At 39.0% G+C, this 22,087-nt stretch overlaps 1 protein-coding gene across 2 annotated transcripts in view; it reads left to right on the plus strand.

Annotated features, from left to right (window-relative positions):
• Adamts19 (ADAM metallopeptidase with thrombospondin type 1 motif 19) overlaps positions 1–22,087 on the plus strand; it is a 201,833-nt gene that overhangs the window by 174,039 nt on the left and 5,707 nt on the right. For both annotated transcript variants that reach the window (XM_006983018.4, XM_076555293.1), the window contains 2 exons: positions 2,713–2,917; positions 3,833–3,985. In XM_006983018.4, coding sequence (XP_006983080.1) covers positions 2,713–2,917; positions 3,833–3,985 — 358 coding nt within the window. The remainder of the gene's footprint in view (positions 1–2,712; positions 2,918–3,832; positions 3,986–22,087) is intronic.

Genomic DNA, 22,087 nt, shown 5'->3' on the forward strand with positions numbered 1-22,087 from the left:
TGGCATCTAATAGAGGAAATGAAGCCACTCACAAGCCAAAAAGAATGGGCAGCCAAATTCCAAATCACCAACAATTTCCAGATTTTTAAATCCTAAATCATGACAGGACACTGGCAGAATTCAAGTTTATGTGGTACATGGAATACTCGCACTGAATGTGAGGGCAAGCTGTAGACTTTGTATACATCCTACTTCACAAATGAGTCTGTCAGGTATGCTAAACCTATAGGCTGAAGATGATGCCCCAACGTGCAGAGAAACCTTGGGTGACTGTCCAGGCAGCTGGCTGTTTCTGTCAACTCACATTTTTTTGGAAGTCGCTTGTTTGCACTTCCTGTTTTACTAGGTAGTATTATTTCCTTCTCGGGTCTCTGGGGGAGTTGAAGATTAGATAGTTATTGTTACAGTTTTCCTTGTTAAGAAATTCAGAAAAGAAACTCAGTAATAGGTATTAAGTGTATAAGTTTGAAAGACATCATAAGATAGTTTTCTGTTGGTAATATGTTAGGATAGAAAGAGAATTTGGTACATTTTGGACTCACCAAAATAGGATAGATAATGGAATACTTTCTCTGAATTTGTCAAATGCAAATGGACTAAACATTGTGGATGCATTTATTGTTTGTATATATTGTATATAGTTATTGTACTTATTGTATATAGTTTCTCTTATATTAGTTATAACTATGTTTTATTTTTATTAGACCAAAAAAGGGGAAATGTGGTGATATTTTATTTGTGCTGAAATGTAGTGCTATTTTATTTGTGCATTAATAAATAAATCTTGCCTGGAGATCAGGGGTGGCAGGAGAGGGAGCGGGGTGGGGGGGCAGTCATTTTAAGTAAACAAAGAAGTCAGGCAGCACACACCCTTAGCAGGCAGGATCTCTGTGTGTTCAAGACCATAATCCCTTAGCAGGCAGGATCTCTGTGTGTTCAAGACCACACTAGGGAAAAAAGCCAAGTGTGGTGACACATGCCTTTAAACCCAGTACCAACCATGAGACTTGGAGGTCTGTACAGACAGACTGACAGTGACAGAACTGTGTAGGAAGAGGAAATGAAGTAGCTGGGTTAAGAGGGCAAAAATGCAAGGCATGCAAGCCTGGGTAGACAGGAAGTCCTGTTCCTTGGAAGCTGTGGAGTTGGTGAGGTGAGGTTGGCTGGTGGCTTTCCATATGTCCCTGATCTCTCTAAGGCTTTAACCCAAATTTCTGGCTCTGTGTTTTTCATTTAATAAGACCATTTAGAAATCTGGCTGCAAGTTTCCACAAGCCAGGTGGCAGAACTTTGGAAATGCCCCAGCCTGGGAGTGGCCAGGATGAGCATCCTAAGAGGAAGGTCATCCTGAGAGGAGGTTGTCAGGAGCCTGGTTAGGATCCTGAGGAAATGGCCTGAGGTGAAAGCTTAAACTATTTGCAGAGCAAACTCAGCACATGGTTTGGTTTCTGAACAAGTAGAAGATGAAGATGCATGTGTAGTTTAAAGATAAATTATTTTAAATATGTCAATATATGTAGTATGTCTATTATACCCGCCCCCTTTCTGGTGGCTCTGTTCTGTGCACTTTTTTTTTTTTTTTTTTAGTTATACGTAATCAACTGCAACCTCAAATATTAAGTGGGATATTCTTTCTTATCTGTTTACTTATTTATTTGGAGGGATGGGTGTCAAGGAACTCATGTAGAGGTCAGAAGAAAACTAGTAGGGCTGGGTTATTTCCTTCTCTCTTGTGGGTTCCCACTGAGCTCAGATTGTTAGGTTTTTCTTCAGGCACTTTTACTTCCTGAGTCATTTCGCCAGCCCTGAGTAGCTATATAAAAGGATCTATATGGTTTTAAATTTCATACCTTCTGAATAATTCAATCAAATCTGACTCTATCCACTCCATTGTGCCTGGGCTGTGAACCATCCTTTGGTCTCACATGTTCATGCCATCAATATTGTTCTATAGTCACTATGAAGCTGCCTCAAATATCAGATGGACTGTCTGTCACCATGCTTATATTTTTGTGGCCCTTACAAAGTAGCTTTATGCTGTGTCACAGTGCCTTGGGATTCTCCTCACTCCATTTCAACATATGGCTCTTCCACATTGCAAGGATATGAGTAAATGCAGTACAATAGGAAGGTAGATGGTTCCTAACATAGGACCTGGTTCCTTCCTGAAGTTAAAGTAGAATAGATGGTTAAGCTAATGTCCTTGTGATACACCTCAAGTCATTAGAAGTAGCAGTAACATAGATACATATTACTGTCTTGATTATTGTCTGGAACTAAAATATGTGTGTGTTGGCTGAGTGATTGAATCAGTAAGAATGAAAACAAATTATTAGAGTCCCAAATATCACTGAAATGAGATTATGTTAATAAACTCATATGTCTATGTTTGCATCAGAGCTAGTCAGTGGCTAGGCCAAAGCATATACAGTGCTAGCTGGGAGACAGTCTCCTAACTCATTGAATCTCTATGATTCAATTTGCCTTTCTGTAAATGGCCACAATAGCTGTGGTTCCAACACATGTGGGTTTTGTGAACATTTGCAATGCAAAGAAAAGGAACAATTCCAAATCATTTTATATCGACAGTTATTCTGTGAGTAGGTGTTGAGCAGACAGGTTAACACATAGAACACCAGAATGGTAAGTGTCACGCATATGGTAAGTAGACATTTTTTAATTTATTTCCAATGACCTTTGCTTGACTTTTAGGTGGATGATGACCGAATGGACCACCTGTTCACGAACGTGTGGAAAGGGAGTGCAGAGCAGACAAGTGGCCTGTACCCAGCAACTGAACAATGGAACACTAATTAGAGCCTTGGAGAGGGACTGCATGGGGCCAAAGCCTGCTACTGCCCAACGCTGTGAGGGCCAGGACTGCATGACAGTGTGGGAGGCAGGCGTGTGGTCTGAGGTATGGGACATATCCTATTTCTTTCCCTTTTTCCTTCTCTGACCCTTTGCTCCTACAAAATCTTGTTGTGTCATGTCCCAAATAGGTGTTCACCACAATTGATATGTAAAAATACTAATTGATAAAAAGGAAAAATAGCTAATTTTGAAAATATAAAAATCCAAAGGACCACTCATGTACAATTTAGACTTATGATTTTTCTCATATATATACTGTGAGTACTGCTGGAGAAGCACACACTAAGTATATATATGACTCCTTGCATATCTCTGAATATTAAAAAGGAAAAGGAAACTAACATTTAGCAATTATCTTATATGTGTGAGCCATGAGATTTTACTTCTTATTTGGTTAAGTGTTTATATATAAACACAAATGTAAGAAACTTAATTATTTACTATTTTATATGTGTGGGCAGTATAACATAGAGGAATTAATTCACTCAAAAACTCGACATAAGTAATAAAGCTTAAGTTTAGACCAAGGTGAACTCATGACACCACACAGTCTTGCAAGCTTGTAGTGTGCCACATACAAGTGTGCTCCATGCAAATCCACAGTGACAAACTCACATTATCATTACACATACCTTAGCATAACTATATATGCCACTTATCACATACATTTAGGGACTTCTCTGAACCAATTTAGGTGTGTAAGTGTGAGGAGCCCTACAAACACATTAACATGATACATGTGCAAAGCCCACCCCCATGTAGACACACGGAAAATTATCTGTGTACATAATTTCATAGTACTGTATATTATGTAAAATGATAAATAGACATGTTTTGTTAAACAAAAAAACTAGCTGTCCTTTTAAAAAAAATAAGAGAAATGATAGGAACCATTTTAAACATGCCTTAAGCAATGGCCTGTTCCAACTCTATTCAAACCTTTAATATTATCTTCCAGTGCTCTGTCAAGTGTGGCAAAGGCGTCCGGCATAGGACCGTGAGGTGCACTAACCCAAGAAAGAAGTGTGTACTTTCCACCAGACCCAGGGAGGCGGAGGACTGTGAGGATTATTCAAAATGCTATGTGTGGCGAGTAGGTGACTGGTCTAAGGTGAGAATGATTTGCGTTGAGTGTAGGAGGCATAGAGAGTAGAGGCAGACATCAAGGGGTAGAGTGTTCCATGCCCATCTTTAATGCCTGTCCATTTCTCTGAGATTATGACCTCTAAGGAATGATGTTAATGATTGAGATAAAACAGAGAAAATGTGTAACATCATAGTTAGCATAACAAAAAGATCTCTAAAAATAGTGAACATTATTTTGTTGCTACATTTATGGTCATACTTCTTTTTCAGACTGTGTTTAATAATGTCTATTTGATAGATAAAATACTATAAATGAGTAAATTCAAACTACAATTAAAGGGGTTACCAGTAGAAGAGCAAAGGGACAAGATAGAGTTCTTTGCCAGTCAGTATTTTTGGGTTGTGCACAGTAGAAATGGAAATCACCAGAATTCTCCCCCCTCCCCCTCCTGCCCACTTTGGTAAAACAAGGTTGGAACACAGACGTTAATAGAGATGTAGAAAAACATGTAAGAACAAGGTGTATCCTAGAGGGGGCACCAGCTTGTCAAGAGTGGAACCAGAATCACATTGCTAATGTCAGTTCAAATGGACAGAATTCATTTGGGCAGAGAGCGATTTTATTTCCTGGTAACAGTAAAGTTTGTTAAAATTTTTCATATGTGGAGCATATGGGATGCATGTGGAGCCTCATATATGATTAGGCTGTGGGATACACCTAATACATTCCCTTCATGGGACATCAATGAGCTCCATGTTTTAATATAAAACTCTCATCAGATCAGGACAAACACAGCTCTACTGTACCATTTTCCCAAATGTAATAATCCCGCATGCAGCTGTGACATTCTATTCAGCACAGAGCATTCAATGCTGTGGCCTCAGTAAAATATAAGCCTCCTCTCTTGTTTTTATGAATGGAAAGAAAGATCTGCTGCAGAACATTAGAAAGCATGATAGCTCTCCACCAAGTGAGCTGAAGAACATTCTGGAAGAAATACTTCCAGTATATGAAGTATGTGAATTCTAACTTTCTCAATGTTGCCCCACATGAAATCATGGACATTTAAGGACTAATCTCTTTTCTTCTGTGTGGATGGGTAGCTTGGGTGTGGATGTAGGGGTCGAAAACCTAATTATTGTGGTGTGTGTGTGTGTGTGTGTGTGTGTGTGTGTGTTTGCATAGCTGTGTATTTATGGCTTTCTTCCCTAATAATCATTTGCACACAAAGACTACATTTGAGTTCTTAAGAAATTTAATGTTTTTCCACTATTTTCAACGTTCATATTTCACTTTAGGATTCAGATGCACTTATAAACAAGCATTCAACCTGACCCGTAAGGCTTTTTACTGATTCACATTTCAGCATGAAGGACTTTCAGGCATCAACAAATTCCAGATTACCCAGAATCAATTTCTATCAGGTGCAGGATTTGTTTCAATAATTCTAAGAAGGAGGAAAACACATTGGGCGGAATTCAAGAGATATAAGAGACAGTTCTGATGGGTACATGACATAGGAGCATATTGATCAAGCCATCAGATGGGAAATGGACAGAAATGTTTTAATATAATGAAGGAATATGTTTGAAGGTGCAGGTCAGAAGAAAATGCAGCAAGAGTACTAGCTGAAGTTAGGGGATTGTTGCCTGTTGGTATTTTGCCATTTGGTTGTTTTTGGTTTTTAATTCGCATTTGGAGCAGAGGTGCAGAAATCGATGCTAGACATTTTCCTCCCTCTTTCTACCTCCATTATTGAGACAGTCTCCCTCACTGAACACACTGCTTGTTTTTTCAGCTGACTGTCCCCAGGGTCCACTAGTCTCTGCCCTCCTAGGGCTAGGGCTAGAGACACATGCAGCTTTGCCTATCCCTGTAACAAGAATTATTACTTTGGATGAGTAAAACGTGCCTACCATGCCCTTGCCTTGTACCTTATGACAGAGAAAAAAATGAACTTGGGATGGTAGAAAGAACACCGATTATTTTATGCTACGTTCGAAACACTGTGTTTTTCGACTTTACCGTAATTATATATAAAATTCACAAGTGTAGTTAGATTGAATAACGTCTTGTTGGGTCATGTTGTGGTACAACTAAAACATAGCTTTCGGGATACTTGGGGACGAGGATGGTTTCAGTTAGTCTTAGCCTTGGTCAGCCTGTTCTTTCTTCATTCAATTGTTCTCATTCTCAACCTTAATATCCCTTCCCCTCCCCCTCTCCCTCCCCTCCTCCTCTCTTTACATCAAAATATGTTTTCTCTTTTCCTTAAAGACATTTTTTTTCCTTCTTGAGGTCTCAGCATCACAAATTCAAGCAGCAATGTGCACAAATGAAAACCAGCAGCTCCTTGTGACTGTTCCTGATTGTACCCCCTTGTCCACTTCTCAGAGAGGGCTTTCATGTTAAAATGAAAAACATCCCAAACAATTACAGAGGAGAGGAACAATGCTGCAGTTACTGTGCCCCAGTGATTCAAGTGTTCAGGGACAGACAGAACAACAGATCTCTGATTCTTATCAGCTGTGTCTCTCCGCCAGAAATAGCAACAAGATGTATGCGGTTGTGGCTGGATGTCTGTGCTCCTCTGAGGGCAATTAATCTGTCATCTTCACTCAGTTTCTACCCAGAGTTTTATACTATCAATACACCTAAGTGGACCTAATATTAAAACTTACTTTGGCTTTGATCAGGAATATTGAATTTGCCGTCCACGAAGTCTAACAACACACAAACACCCCTCTCCTGGTAAGAAAGACACAGTATACACTGAATTAGAAGAGAGATTGAGTCCTCAGGCTCTCCCGCTGCCTAGGAGTCATTAAGGAAATTGATACCAATCAAAGGCAGACGCAGAATATGGCTAATGCCTTAAACTAGTCCATTGCATTTATATTAGCTTATATGATTTCTAACATTTATATTTGGGATGGTTTTGTGTAAACAAGGGGATAGTTACTCTCAGCTTAAGGGGCAAAGGGACCAGGCCCAAGGCCAGTGATGGAGCTTAGTAGTAGAGCACTTGCCTAGCATATGCTAGGTCGTAGGTTCAAACCGTAATACCACCAAAACAAACAAACAGACTTTCGTGTGGAAAGACAGAAAGAATGATTTCTAGGTGGGTGCACTGCCATGGACGTGGCCCATGTTTATTTCACAGCTGTTAAAACTAGGACACACAGTGTTGTGCCCTGGTGTGGCTTAGGTTAACTGTTGACACAGTTATATGTCACGTTCTGACTATGTCTGATAAGGATGTGGCCTGAAGATCTTTCTTATGGCAAGGGAATAGAACCCACATTTTTGAGGCAACATGAATCTGCATTCACTCACTTAAGATGAATTGAAAAATTACATCATTCCTTGTGTTTAATAAAATGACATATTTCCCCCAAATTTGGCTTCTCTGCCTTTATTTGGACTTCTATGACTTCTGGTTTGCATTACTGGAGGCCAGCAGAAGAACAAATAAAAGTATTTTATTTACCTGTTACAGAGAAATTTGTCCTTTCCTGAAGATTTAATGGATTTTAGTCTTCCATGAAATATTAAAGAGTGATTTGTGTCGTTGAACCAAATTAGTGATTTTTGTTCTATCATTAGATTTATTTCAGACTCTAAAATCCAAGATTACTTAGTAATGGAAAATTACCAAATGATGAAAAATGAATAGTTTGGGCCGCTTATCAAATTGTGGCATTTTAAATCAGTATTTGAACTACATATTATTATGAATCTTTTGAGGTGATGTAATCCTAAATGATACACAGTTAATCATTTTGAATGAGTTAATTGTACGTGTAGTTGAAAATATCTCTGTGTAGATACAGAGCAAGGAGGACAATGAGTCATTTGAACTTATCCCTGGAAAAGAAACCACCATCAAATAGTCATCATCAAATGAACAGTACAGAAACTGAAGGGATAAAGAATCTGAAAAACTAAGGTAATTCTCCACAAAAGGTAGATAAAATGTATCCATCTATCTAAACACATTCTGGTTGTAAAATAAAAGGGGGTGATAATTCTACATATTTTGATGTCATCTTTACTTGCCATGAATTTCTAGTTTTAAGTAGTTACAAATCTCAAAATTGTATTTTAAATTTTTGTTCATTCTCCAGAAACAGTATTCTGGCTATCATCCTTGTTCAGCTCACACTTACTGGTGATTGATTAATCAAATTAAAAAGAAGCTCAAAAGTAGAATATACAATCTAATCAGTTAAAATGTAACAGCTCTTTCTAAGATTGTGCTTCGTGTAAACACCCATCATAACTGTAAAGACTCACTGGGTTAAGTAATTATTAAATTAAGATAACTCAGACCTCAGTATAAGAACAAAGAAACAATGGTGTATTCGTTTACTTCCCCATCATAGTGATAAAACACTGACAAAAAGCAACTTGAGGAAGAAGGTATTGATTTCGCCCCACAGCACATAATACTTCATGGAAAGAAACCAAGGCAGGATCTCCAGGCAGGAGCCTGTAAGCAAGAGTTGAATCAGACCATGAAGGAACACGACTTACTGACTTGCTCTCTATGGACTGCTCAGTTTGCTTGCTTTCTTCTATAACTCATGAACATCTGTCCAAGAGTGACGCTGCTCACAATGGAATGGGCCCTCTTACATGAATCATTACTCAATAAAATGTCCCATAGATGCCCAACAGGCCAGTTTGATGGAGGCAATTACTCAACTGGGGGTCCCTCTCCAGATGACTCTAGTTTCAGTCAAGTTGATAAAACCTAATTAATACAATTGACCCCTTATCAGTTTGGCAAACAAACACATGACCATTGAATTATAACCTTTCCTTTCTTGTTTATCCCACAATCTCATGTCCATATCACAATATAAAGCATAGCATAACTTTCTTTAAAGGTATCACGTTATTTTAAAAATTCCAATACCAAAAAGTTCAGTGCCTTTACAATATCCAGTCTCCTCACTGTGATCTTCTATGAAATCTAAACTAAATTATATACTTTCTTACTGCAAGAAGGAAGAACCAAGACATTAAATCAAGCACACTTAAGCAAAACCAAAGTCATGAAGTATAGCTCCAAACCCTGTAGTCCAGTGCCTAACATCTGGAGTCACTCATGCTCTTCTGGCCTCTGAAGGGCATTGGCAGCTCACCCTCTTCTAATGTTTTTTTTTTTTTTTTTTTTTTTTATAAGATTTATTTATTTATTATGTATACAGCATATGTGACTACAAGCCAGAAGAGGGCACCAGATCTCATTACAGATGGTTGTGAGCCACCATGTGGTTGTTGGGAATTGAACTCAGGACCTCTGGAAGAGCAGTCAGTGCTTTTAACCTCTGGGCCATCTCTCCAGCCCAAGAGGGGCCTGAGGTTTTTTGTTTGTTTGTTCATTTTGTTGTTGTTGTTTTTTCTTTTTCTTTTTTTTTTTTTTTAGCTGAGGATCAAACCTAGGGCTTTGCACTTGCTAGGCAAGCGCTCTACCACTACAGCTCATCCTCTTCTGCTCTGCCAGACACAGTGCACAAAACTCATCTCCTAGGCTCAGGCCAGCTCTGTACTTCACCTGCTGCTGTTCTTGATTGTCACCCCACAGTCCTGGCACCTCCAGCAGTGCTAGATCTCTACTACAACTGTGGCTGCACCTTCACCAACAGCCTATGTTGGCCTCTTTTTAGAAATTCCAACCCTGCCACATAGTGCAAAGCTTCAGCTGCTCCCCATGACCCTTTCAATCCTAGAGTCTTAAATACAACTGAGACTGTGCTTTTTCCAGAGGTAACTCCTCCCTTCTCACAGTGCCAAGCCTCAGCTGCTCTCCATGACCCCATTAATGCTTTAGGACTTCCCAAACCAGGATGATATAGGAGACACTTATTACAAGTTTGTTTACCAGCTTGAGGTGCAGCTTTGGCCTTCTCTGGACCACAGCTTCTGTTTGCTGACCCTAAGGAAATGGTACCCCGAAGACTTGGCCTCTATGATGCTGGTCTCCTATTCATCACAGCTGTTCTTTAGCCCTAGCTAGCCAGCATTGATTGTCTCAGTAAAACAAAGTTTTCATGCACACAGACTCTTAATCAAAAGTATCACACAAAAGGCCTTGATAGTGTCTCTGTTTCTCTCTGAAACTTCACAGGCCAAACCTCCATTTCTGTACCTCTCTCAACATTTTTATTTTTCCAACTCCCAAAACAGCTCATTAAGCTCTGAGCACTCAAGTGGCTGCCTCTAGCCGAAACTCCTTCCATGGTCCCCTCCCATTCCCACCTCATGAAAAAAATATATATATAGACAGGTTCATCATATTAATATCCTACGTTCCTGGTACCAATTTCTGTATTATTTTGTTTCGCTGTTGCTGTGATAAAACGCTTACGAAAAGCAACTCAAGGATAAAATGGTTAATTTGCAGTAGATCTTTTACTAGCATGTACAAGACTTAGGATTTAACTCTCTAGTGCTGAGAAGAGATGTGTATAACCAGACAGACAAATAGGATATTTATCCACTATCATGCTGATCTATGTTTATCCAGTTGGACAGCAGTTGATATAGGCAGGACTTTATTATACCATTTTTCATATTCCAAAAGTCCACCCCTAGTGACACACTTCATCCATATGGCACATCTACTCCAAACAGGCATTGGATGATGCTGACATTACTTAATAAAAGGGAAGTTGGGGTGTACTGAGTTTGATAAAATAAGACAAGGTCTTCCCATCCGAATATACAAAGTGTGAGGGACTGCTGGCTGCCGCTGGCGCTTTCCCATAGCAGCAGGCGTTAGTGCTGAGAAGGAAGGCAGGAAATACCTGCTCACTTAGTGCCCAGACCGCTGTCCACTCCCAAGTCCCCTGCCATTTAACGCTTCTTGTATTCTGACCTAAGTGACCTATTCAGAACTGTCTGCTCATCCTCATTTTCATCGACCGAAGTGTTCCCACAAATCTGGGTTTGAGCAGTTTTCTTCTTTTGCATTCTCAGTTTCTCTGTCTGTATGGTCTTTGTATTTCTTCCAACTATCCAAGTCTTCAAGCACCAGCTTAAGGGTGCCCACAATAAGAGAAGCTTCAGAAATCCTCAGCACTTGACTGCAATATTGTTCTGTTAATTATTGTTGTCCATTACAGTTGTTTTCTTCAGAATATCTGAACTCCTTGCCCCTCCTCACAACTATCCCAGCAAACAGACCTTTGCAGAATATGTAAGAAATGTTGGCTGAATATACATCAAGCCCTTTTCTCGTTAGGTAAACAAACACTTCACAATGATATTTTTTTGGAATGTTATTTTTCTGGCTTAAATTCTACAGCTATATTTCACATTATGTGTATGTTTATAGGTATGTAGGCATATATACATACACACATTATGCATGTGATTTGTTTTATCTATTTTGATGCGAGATCACATGATACAGCTCAGGCTAGACTAAAAATCACTGTGTAGCCTTGAGGCACCTGTAATTTGAAACGTTTCTGCCTGGGTCTCCTGAGTTTGGGGGCGGGTATTTCATATGTATTAGAAAAGAGACAAGTAATTATTAAAAGTCACTTTAAGAAAATTAAACCAATATAATATTATGTAACTGAATTGCAATATTGATCCCTTCACTTTGTCCTATGCAGTGGCTCATACTACTTTGAAATGCAGTTTTAAAGTTATCCTTCTTTAACTATCGTGATATTTGAGACAATAATATGTCTAACATTGAGCGTGTGTGTGGCGGGGGGGGGGGGGGGGGGCGGGGAATGCATGTGTGTATGCTTTTAGGATCCGATGCTGGGGTTACAGACAAGCAGAGCCATGCCAGACTTTTTTTGTGGGTGCTGGCATTCCAATTCAGATCTTCATGTGTTCTTTCCAAGCACTCCTATCTACTGAACCATCTCACCAGCCTCTTGAAAGTTTTATGGAGACAGCCGACTTCTTTGGTATCCTTTTGACAGTGTAGCTGGGATCCTCACTGCTAGGTGAGACAGCAGCTATCTAACCTGGAAGGGGCACAGCGAACAGAGTGACTCTCATCTAGTTGTTTTCTCTGAGACTTAGCAAATACGTGGCTTCTGTCAGGGTGGCGTAAGTTACAGATAGCTACTGTATACTGATGCCTGTGCTGTTTGCAATAAAAGCTTTACCTATTAAAACGGTGTAAAATTAAGTTTAAAATTCAAATACTTCATTCCTCTCTCTTACAGGGCCAGAAATGAATCTGGTCTTCATTTGACAGAACTGTTGAATGAGACCTGGAAAGACTTTCCATTTAAAGTAAAGTTTCATCACAGAGGCTGTGAAAGTGCTGTGTGTGTAGGATGATGATACAACAGAACCATCTGGATACAAGTCCTGAGTCTTTTAGGCTCTGTCAGACTCCCCCATTCGGGGCCGAGAGCTGCCAAACTGATGAAGGGAGCTGAAACTCACGTTTGTGGGTTGCTTTGTTAGAGCCCAACTCTCTCTCCTTCCGCTGCTATATTGATCAGTATACACTTGCTGCTAGTTGTGGACTCACAGCCCTGCACAACGTAATCAGATCTCTTAGTCATTCATAAGCGGTCTGTCTGATCTTGCCACATACATTTTCTGGGCTTATTTTAACCATGTGCGAAACATGGCATTAAACATAACGGAATACTGACACCCTTAGACAGAAGAAAGGAAGGAAGGAAGGGATAGAGGGAGGAAAGAAGAAAGGAAAGGAAGAGAAGAAAGAAAGACTCTCAGATGTCTGACGTCTAGGAATGAATCAATTCCAAACACCCATGTGTTAAATAAAGCAGAAAAGCTATTTTAAAAAGACACACATACACACACACACAAAAAAAAAAAAAACCCACTGACCACAATAAATAGCTTCTTGTTTTTCTTCAGAAACAAGCTCAGCTTTTGTCCTCGGTGTGCAAGTTTCCCACTCACTTCATTAAAAAGCTGAGTGGGAACTGCCAAGCATGTCCATAGCCCATGAGGAATGCTGCTCCCGTCATTTCCAGGGGAAGCCACCATTCAGCTTCCCCTTGAGGTCCCTTCTCGGCTGTGACTGCCATTCCACTCTTGTTAAGCCACTTTCGAATATCTCATTTATTCCCAGAGACAAATCCCCCGAATCAGTGCTGCCAACCTTGTTACAGATTGGCACTTACCATTACAGATTAGATCATGTTTTCTAAGACTGTCCATTATATTGGTAGTTGAAAAAATTTCAAGCCCTGCCAGGGACAATTTTCCCTTAATTTAGGAATTCCTATTTCTTCTAACAGCCAGCTGGAAATGAGTAAAATGTTACAGAGCTCTCCTTAGTGTTTGGCTTAGAGAATACACATTCTGTCCAAAATATATATCTTTGGCACTCTCTAGAAGTAAGGAATTCTGGGTAATCGCTATGCAGGCCAACTGTGAGAAATATTATTTTTAACACTTAAATACACTGAATGATTACTTTTTGTTTTCAAGTAATTTAAAAATAAATCAAACTTACATTAGGTTTTTTACTCTAACAAAGTTTAAATAAAAACCCATATTCGGTCTTGTGCCTCTCTGGTAAAATCTTTATGGTGGCATTGTCCAGTGTTTACAGCTAGAAGAATTTTGTATTCCATAAGAACTGCTTGTAACTTACACAGATTAATGCTTTCATAAATCCAACAGCAAATTATTGATTATATAATCTAAATCCATACATTGCTATATACTAAAATCTCCCATTTGGTCCAAATAGCTAAGTAATCTAAGTATTGAGAATGAGAGATAACAAGCTTAGAAGCCAAATGTCACCTTATGGCTGTACTAAATCCAAAAGGGAAAACAGTTATTCACATTTAACCAATAGTTTAGAATCTCAGAATCTTTTCCTTTAGCATCTCACTACCTTTAAGTTGGATATAGAAGTCTTTTGCTATTCCCATGTTAAAAATAACACGCTTTTTCAAATTGTAACTACATTAGCAAATGTAAAATATTTCTGTAACAATAATTGATTGATAAATAGATTTAGTCACTATTTCAATGGGTATTTTGAAAGTGCCATAATTAAGGTAAAATATGATTTCTGGTTCTGGGAATATTTCATTCTAACACTAATATATATGTATTATATATATTGAGTTATTTTGTTCCAGGAATCAGACAGCTGCTCTCATGTTCTTTAATTCAAGGACTTTCCCCGCTTCTTCCTTTTATAGTCTCTTTTAGAAGCATTAAGAACTTTTTACAGTGGAAGCATTATAGGACCCAGTCAGCTCTTACTACCTGTTGCGAGAATGGCAGAAAGGATGCAAGCCACGGGAGTATCCAACCTTACTGCAACTTGGGTTGTCATCTACAAAACTGTAGGCCACATTCATGTCTATCCTGGGACACATGTGGCTCACATTTTGAACACATCAAGGTTTAAGATAAGAGAAAAGCTATAAGGTTTGATAATGTACACTTTAAATTTTTTGTTAAGTTTTTGAAAGTTTATGCAATGTATTTTGGTTATATCCATCCTTTCCCCGTCTCTTCCCTGATTTAACCCCTATTCTATACCAACTCAATTTTCTGTACTGTTCATATTCTTAAAGACACATTGAATCTAACTAGGGCTGCCTATCTACTCTTGGGAATGTGGCCATCCACTGGAATGTGTTAAACCTGTCAGGGCCACACCTTTAAAGAACAGTGACCCTCCATCTCCTAGAAGCTATCAATTCCCAATAATTCCTTGGGTATAGGTGTGACTTCCTTCCTGCCCACCTTTCCTTTCCTCTCCACACTGGGATTTTGTCTTGTTTGAGCTTGTATGCACCATGTGAATTCATGTGTGCAACTGGCCTGGTGTGTCTGGAAAACACTGTTTCTTTACAGTCATCCACCACCTCTGGCTCTTAGAGTCTTTCTGTCACCTCTTCCAAAATGATCCCTGAGCCTTGAGGTAATGTGATATCGATGCCCTTTGAGGGCTGAGTATGCTACAGTCGCTTATGTTCTGTACCTTATTTGGGTTTGTGTTAATCACCATCTGCTGCCAAAAGAAGATTCTCTGATGATTTTTGAGAGATGCACTAATTATGGATGTAATGAAAGTCATTTGGAATCTGTTTACTACTATGTCTCATTAGCAGAACAATAGTAAAAGATTCTCCCCTAGGGCCAAGGACCTGTGTAGCACAGGTTCTGGGTCCTAATAACTGTCCTAGGTATGGATTCCATCTGTGAAGAGAACCTTAAAACCAATCAGGAAATGGTTTATTATTCCCATGATATTCGTGCCACTATTGTACTAATGGGCATAGAAATTAGTAAGAAGCCATGGGGAGTGGGATCTTCCACGGATGAGAAGCTAGAACACAGTGCTTCAATGGGGGATGGGAGTAATGGAACAGAAAGGGTTAAATGGAGTGTGGCATAGGGTAGGGTAGAGAAGAGAATACAGGGAGTGATAAGCAACTCTATAGACTTGATAAAATAAAGTCACAAACTACTACTGCAGAAGCTTCCTAAACTATAACCACATAGACACATTAAAGAGTTTAAATGGAGTTACCCTGCAATGAGACAATAATGCCCCAATAGGCACAACAGTCCAACAAAGAACCAGTGTCAGGAATGAGTTGCATCTATTGGAATCGTTGGTGGCTATGAAGTCCCATAGACCCCCAAGTGTTATGAGCTCTTGCCAATGTTCTTGGTAACCTCAAGAACTGGATGGTAAGCCCCAGTTGCAGAAATCAACACACACTTCTCTACTAGAGCATAACGATAACAAGCTGGGACTGACGTGAAAGCTCATTCCTCCTTTCTAGTTTTCATAGTGCAGGACGGTGTTATGCATGCTACTACTCTCACTCAGCCGTGACCCCTGCAAGCTACGATAACGACCTGCCTGGCATACTAGACATCTTATTTTAAAAGAAGAGCAGTTATTGTGGATACCAGGTTGATTCACCAGTAATTCTTTCTATGGGCCTTATTTAACAAACTAGTCATTTTCATACTCCAAGGTAATTAAAGTGTTGAGCAAATTTCCCTTTTGTTAAACTTTTGGTATGCAAGCTGAGGTGTGAATATAATTTACTTTAGTGTTAGTAATTGCCACTGATATCTCAAGATAAGAATAATTTTTATTCTCTTAGGAAAATCTAAAGTAACATTTTCTAAACAGTGCTCGATTGTATCAAGGCATGGAGATTATTTTCTTATGTAACCAGTCGTGATGAATATTAGTTAAAATCAAGTTTATACCAAGAAGTTGGAGCTCCTTCTGTATGCAGAAAAGGGATTCCTAACGTTGATCTTCTATGTGCTTTGTTACCTCTGTTAAAAAGCAAATGTCCTAAGGCATTTTTAGAAATTTTTTTTTCTCTTTAAACTTAACTTCTTGCATTTGCTGTAAAGGTTACCACAGTGAAGCTAGGATAACATGATTGTGTTTCTTGTGCAGAATGAACATGAAGGATTGAATCATGAGGTATTTTGTTGCAAAGGTCCTTTGGGGCAATATTAAAGTTTTGGGAACAGCTTTTCACAATACACAATTCAGGGCTATATTTTAGCAATAGTCCAGCACGATTTCCTTGCCAAGGCAATCTCAATGGCAAGGTGTCTGGTATGGTTTGGATTTCCTTGGGTTTTTTTCTTTTTTTTTGTTTTTTTTTTTTTTAAGTGTGCTGGATTTGTTATTTTCACAGTTTTGCTTTGCTACAAGTCAAATGAGTTGCCATGTTTCAAGTATATTTGATATTTTCTTGACACATGTGAAAATCAAGCTTAAAATTAGTTAAAAATAAAAATGGAGATAAGAGAGACGGGTAAATTTTTAAATTTACTTACAGTATGCAGAAACATCCCACCCTATGCCACCATACTTCTTACTGAACAACTTAACATATCATAATTCATGAATGTATGAAAAATAAATAATACAAATAGCAAAGACAATCAGACAGGTATAAATGGAGTACATACAGTGGAAAGCAACAAATGTCTGAGTTCCACAGGCTGGTGGTCACGGATGACCTGTCATTAGGGAAAGGCTTTCTCCAGGACTCTCTCCACATCTCACTTGAGTGGCAAAACCTACTACTCCGAATTCCTCTGTTCTCTTGCAGGGCCTTTACTTTCTCCACAGAACCTATTTATGTCTGTAAACACAATGTATTTGACAAGTTTCTTGCTTACCTTAACTGGCCTTATAAATACAGCTCCTAAGGGTAAAATGACCTTTTCTCTCCTGTGTCCTTCTATACCTGAGTATCCAAGAGAGTACTTGATACATTGACACATTTGAGCATATGCATGTATATATATATATATGTATATATATATATATATGGAGAGAGAGAGAGCGAATTAATGAAATAAGCTTTATGGTTATAAATGTACTGGTGCTTTGAGGAAATTAATTAAGCATCTATTTAAACCTTATTAGATAATACCTAGAACATGCCAAGTGTTCACGAACCCATTTGTGTTGATGTGTAATACATAATTTGATTCACAACTTGTCTATAGATAGGGTAACTGTGTGTCCTCATTTACTCAAGACTTTCCGACTGCATCTCTATATTCTTAGGATAATTATAAACATTATCTTCTTCCTTGGTGTCCTGATGGGTAACAAATTGTGTAGTCGCTGTTTCTGAAGACAAATTATGCCAATGAGTCATCAAGGCAAAGGGATTGTGCTTCGTGCTACATAATCTGAATTTTGACAAAAATATCATTTCTGTGTTTAATAGTAAGACAGAACGATGTTCTGGTTTGTGTTCTCTTGTTGTGATAAAAACTCTGGACAAAGGCAACTTGGGAAGGAAAGGTTTTCTGTGGTTTATAAGTCCTGATCATGGTACATTATTGTGGGGAAGCCATGGCAAGAACTCAAGGTGAATCTGGAGGTAGGAACTGAAGCAGAGACCATAGAGAAACACTGCTTACTGGTTTACTCTCCATGGCTTGCTCAGCCTGCTTTTATTATTATTATTATTATTATTATTATTATTATTATTATTATTATTATTATTATTATTTACTATTATTATTAAATTATTTTACATCCTAGCTGTAGTTTCCCATCCCTCATCTCTTCCCAGGCTCTCCCCATCCTCATCCCCTTGTTCCCAGCCCCTAATCCACTCCTTCATTTTTGTTTAGGAAAGGGCAGGTCTCCCTTGGGTAGCAACAAAACATGGCATATCAAGTTGCAGTAAGACTAAACACCTTCCCATGTATTAAGGCTGGGCAAGGTGACTGAGGATAAGGAGTAGAGTCCTGAAGCCAAGTAAAAGAGTCATAGATAGCCCTTGTTCCCACTTTTAGGAGTCCCACAACAGGACCAAGCTACACAACTGTAATATATGTGTAAAGTGCCTGGGTCAGTCCCATGAAGGCTCCCTGGTTGTTGATGCAGTTTCTGTGAGCCCCTATGAGCACAGGTTAGTTGATTCTGTGTGTTTTCATGTGATGTCCTTGACCCCTACGGCTCCTACAATCCTTTCTCCCCTTCTTCTGCAAGATTCCCTGAACTCTGCCTAATGTTTGGCTATGGGTCTGCATCTGTTCCCATCACTTACTGGATGGTACCTCTCTGATAACAATTGGACTAGGCACCAATCTATGTGTATAGGAGAATATTGTTAGGCATCACTACATTGATAAATTTTTCTCTCTTGTCATGTTTGGTTCCATTCTAGGTCTCCGGGTCACCCAGTCTATGAGTCCTGGTGTTCCAGGCAGTGTCAGGGGTGGAATTACTCTTCTGGCATGGGTTTTAGGCTTGGCTTGTCATTGGTTGGCCCCTCCCTCAGTCTCTAGGCCACCTTTACCTCCAGCACATCCCATAGGCAGGACAGACTGTAGATCAAAGGTTCTGTGGCTAGGTTGGTTTCCCACTCTCTCTACTTGAAGTCTTACCTGGTCACAGGAGATGTCCAGTTCAGGATATGTATCTACTATTGCTAGGAGTCTTAGCTGGGGTCACCCTTGTAGATTCCTAGGAGTTTCCCTTGCACCAGGTTTTTCTCTGACCCTGAAATTCCACCCCCCAACTTTTCCAGTAGTCTCTTTCAGTTCTCTCCCCATGACCACTCATGTTCTCATCCCCACCCACCCTCAATCCACTCAAAATCTTTTCTATTTCCCCTTTCCAGGGAGACCTGAACATCCTCCCTCCCCATGAACCCTCCTTGTTACCTAGTCTCTCCTGGTCTGTGAATTGTAGCATAGTTATCCTTTACTTTACAGCTAATATCCACTTATGAGTGAGTACACACCATGTTTGTCTTTCTGGGTCCAGATTACTTCAGTCAGGATGATTTTTTTTCTAGTTCCTTCCATTTGCCTACAAATTTCATGATGTCATTGTTTTTAACAGCTGAGTTATGCTCCATTGTATTAATGTACCACATTTTTTTTCATCCATTCTTTCCTTGGCTGAGGGACATCTAGGTTGTTTCCAGATTTTGTCAGTCTGCTTTTTTATACAACCCAGGATCACTGCCACGGCATTGTTCATAATGGGCTGGGCCTTCCTATATCAATCACTAATCAGGAAAATGCCTTCTATATATACCCGTAGGCCCATCTGTTGGAGGCAATTCCTTAGTTGAGGTTCCCTCTTTCTGGTTGCCTGAAGTTTGCAGCAAGCTGTCAAAAACTAACCAGTATAAAAGGTAAAATAATAATAACAGCAACAACAACAACAATAATAATAATTCAGCATCATGGGGAATAGGGAAAGGTTTCTAACTGTTTCACCTGGGAAGAGCAGTAGGAAACACCTAGGATCCAGCAATGCTTAGCTCTCCAAGTCTAATCTATACTCTTAAGTTCATGCTCCATTTCTAGCACTTCTGAGCTGGAAAACTTATTTAACTTACTCAGGCCTCTGTTTCTCTCTGATTGGAAATGACAAGAATAGTTCTTGTGGGTATCATGAGAAACGTCCCGTACAATCTCTAAACACCAGTGCCTTGATGTACAAGACATGCTGTAGCTGTGTTGGCTAGTGTTGGGACTGCATGGTACAAGGCTTTCAGAAGGGTGATGCCAATTTCTTTTGTCTCAAAGGAAACTGTGTCTTTGTAGAATAGTTTATTATTTAAATATTAAACAACTGGCATAAAGTGGATGAAACTGCCTAGCTCCCACTGTATTTAGTAATCTGTTTTTAATTCCATGCATTAGTCACTGTGTTTTGTTAGTAAAGGGTATTAAATACAATCCCAGATCTGCAGTATAACTATCCCATTTGTTTTATTTTCGGTATAGGATCCAGAATATAATGGGTAATCAATGAGTGTTTTTAAAACCCCAATAATTGATGGGGTATTCTGAGAACCATTTTTAAGACTGTTTGACACAACTTTTGCCATAATGTTTCAGTTTTCCCAGAGAATCATTAGTTAATGAAACAAGTGTTTGACTTACACAGCTTCAACACTTGAAAACTGCTGAAGAGCAGTAACATTAATAATAAATTGTGTAGAAGTTTTACTTCCATGGTAGATTAGAACTTAAACTATTGCTGGGATCAACTGTAATACCTTGCTTAACACAATGGGGAAATAAGTCCCAGATACATTAGTTGCTAGGGGCTATATTAAAATCAAAATCTCTTAATTCCAGTGCCAAAATTATTTTGGCTTTCTTTTTTAATGCCTGTCTGTTTCTAATCATAGTGATGTCATTTGTGAAAATACCAATTATTTAGTTTTGTCTTCTGTAAGAAGTAAAAAAAAAAAAAAAAGTGTAGAAGACTTCCTGGGCTCCCAGCTGTCTCCCTTCAAATATTCACTCTTTTCACATATGAGTGATAAAACTTTTACCAAATTGTATTTTATGAGGAAAATAATTATTACTGCTAGTCTTTTTGTTTTATTATTGAAGCTTTCTAGTGGGAGTCAAATTCTAGAAGCATTAAACACTTAATTTAATAAAGTTTATTTTATTAGTTTCAATAGAAGACATAATACTGCTTACTTAAATAAATTACGGAATTGACATTATTCCTTGGGTACTAGGTTGTTTCTCAAGTTGTGCTCAAATCATTACAAAATTAATTTTCATAAGAACTGTAACTAAAGATTTTTTTTTATTCCAGTATTCCTGAAACTACCATTCAGCCACCATCAGTTAATTCTATGTTGTCATATGTCTTTAGTTATTTTTGGTTTTGTTAATAATTCTGAAAAAAATGATTTGGTTTTGTTAATAATTCTAAAAAAAAAAAAAAAAGTGTGCTGCTAAGGTTCACACGTGTCTTTTGTAGTCTTTTAAATTGGAAGGATTAGGAATGGTCAGTGATAGATTTCCAGGCTTTTTGGGAAATGATTGAGGACCATTGGGGACATCCTCTGTCTCATCATATGGAACCTTTCCACAGTAGAGATGTTCTTATTGGTGAAATTATTATGGCCACTCCACATAGTTAAAAGGAAGATTTATTTAGTGGGTTACTTACAAAAAAGGGAAAGGTAGGTCGTGGGGTCTGGGGAAGGTATATCGGTGATCTCTGGAACTCTGCTCTGTCAACCTCCACCTTCTAGGGTCCAGGAACAGAGAGCACGCTGGCCCATCCAGATCTTGGGTCTCTCCGTGCCCCCCCCACCCCGGGCTCCGCCTTGTAGGCGTGACAGTTGCCGAAGCCTCAATGGGGGTTGAAATTTCCAGATCAAAGCTGGAATGGCTACCCACTACATGTTCTCACACCTTAGCTTTCTCAAAGAGCCTCATTGTCCTGAAACTCTACAGAAATATTAGGAATACAGATCAAAATACCTTTCCACATATTCTTACCCCATAGATGTTTGACTTTTTTTATTGTCTTTTTAAAAAAGTATGTTTCCTGGAGGTGAAGGAGAAAGCACAGTCTGTAACGTGCTTGTGTTACGACCAGGAGGCTGTGGTTAGAGCTCTAGTGCCCGGCACCCATCATCTCAATGCTGGGTAGTGCAGACAAAAGGCTCAGCCAACTCCAGCCAATGAGAGATCTTCTCTCAGAGGAAATGGATGATGTTTCTGAGCACAACATCTGCGGTCCTCCTCTGGCTTAAACACACGCGCACACAAGAAAATAAATAATAAATAATCAAAAACATGTGCATATATCAGAAAAATCTCTCTACATTATTCTTAGTGACCCTACATATG

Source organism: Peromyscus maniculatus, chromosome 19 (assembly GCF_049852395.1).
Source record: "Peromyscus maniculatus bairdii isolate BWxNUB_F1_BW_parent chromosome 19, HU_Pman_BW_mat_3.1, whole genome shotgun sequence".
Classification (NCBI taxonomy): domain Eukaryota; kingdom Metazoa; phylum Chordata; class Mammalia; order Rodentia; family Cricetidae; genus Peromyscus; species Peromyscus maniculatus.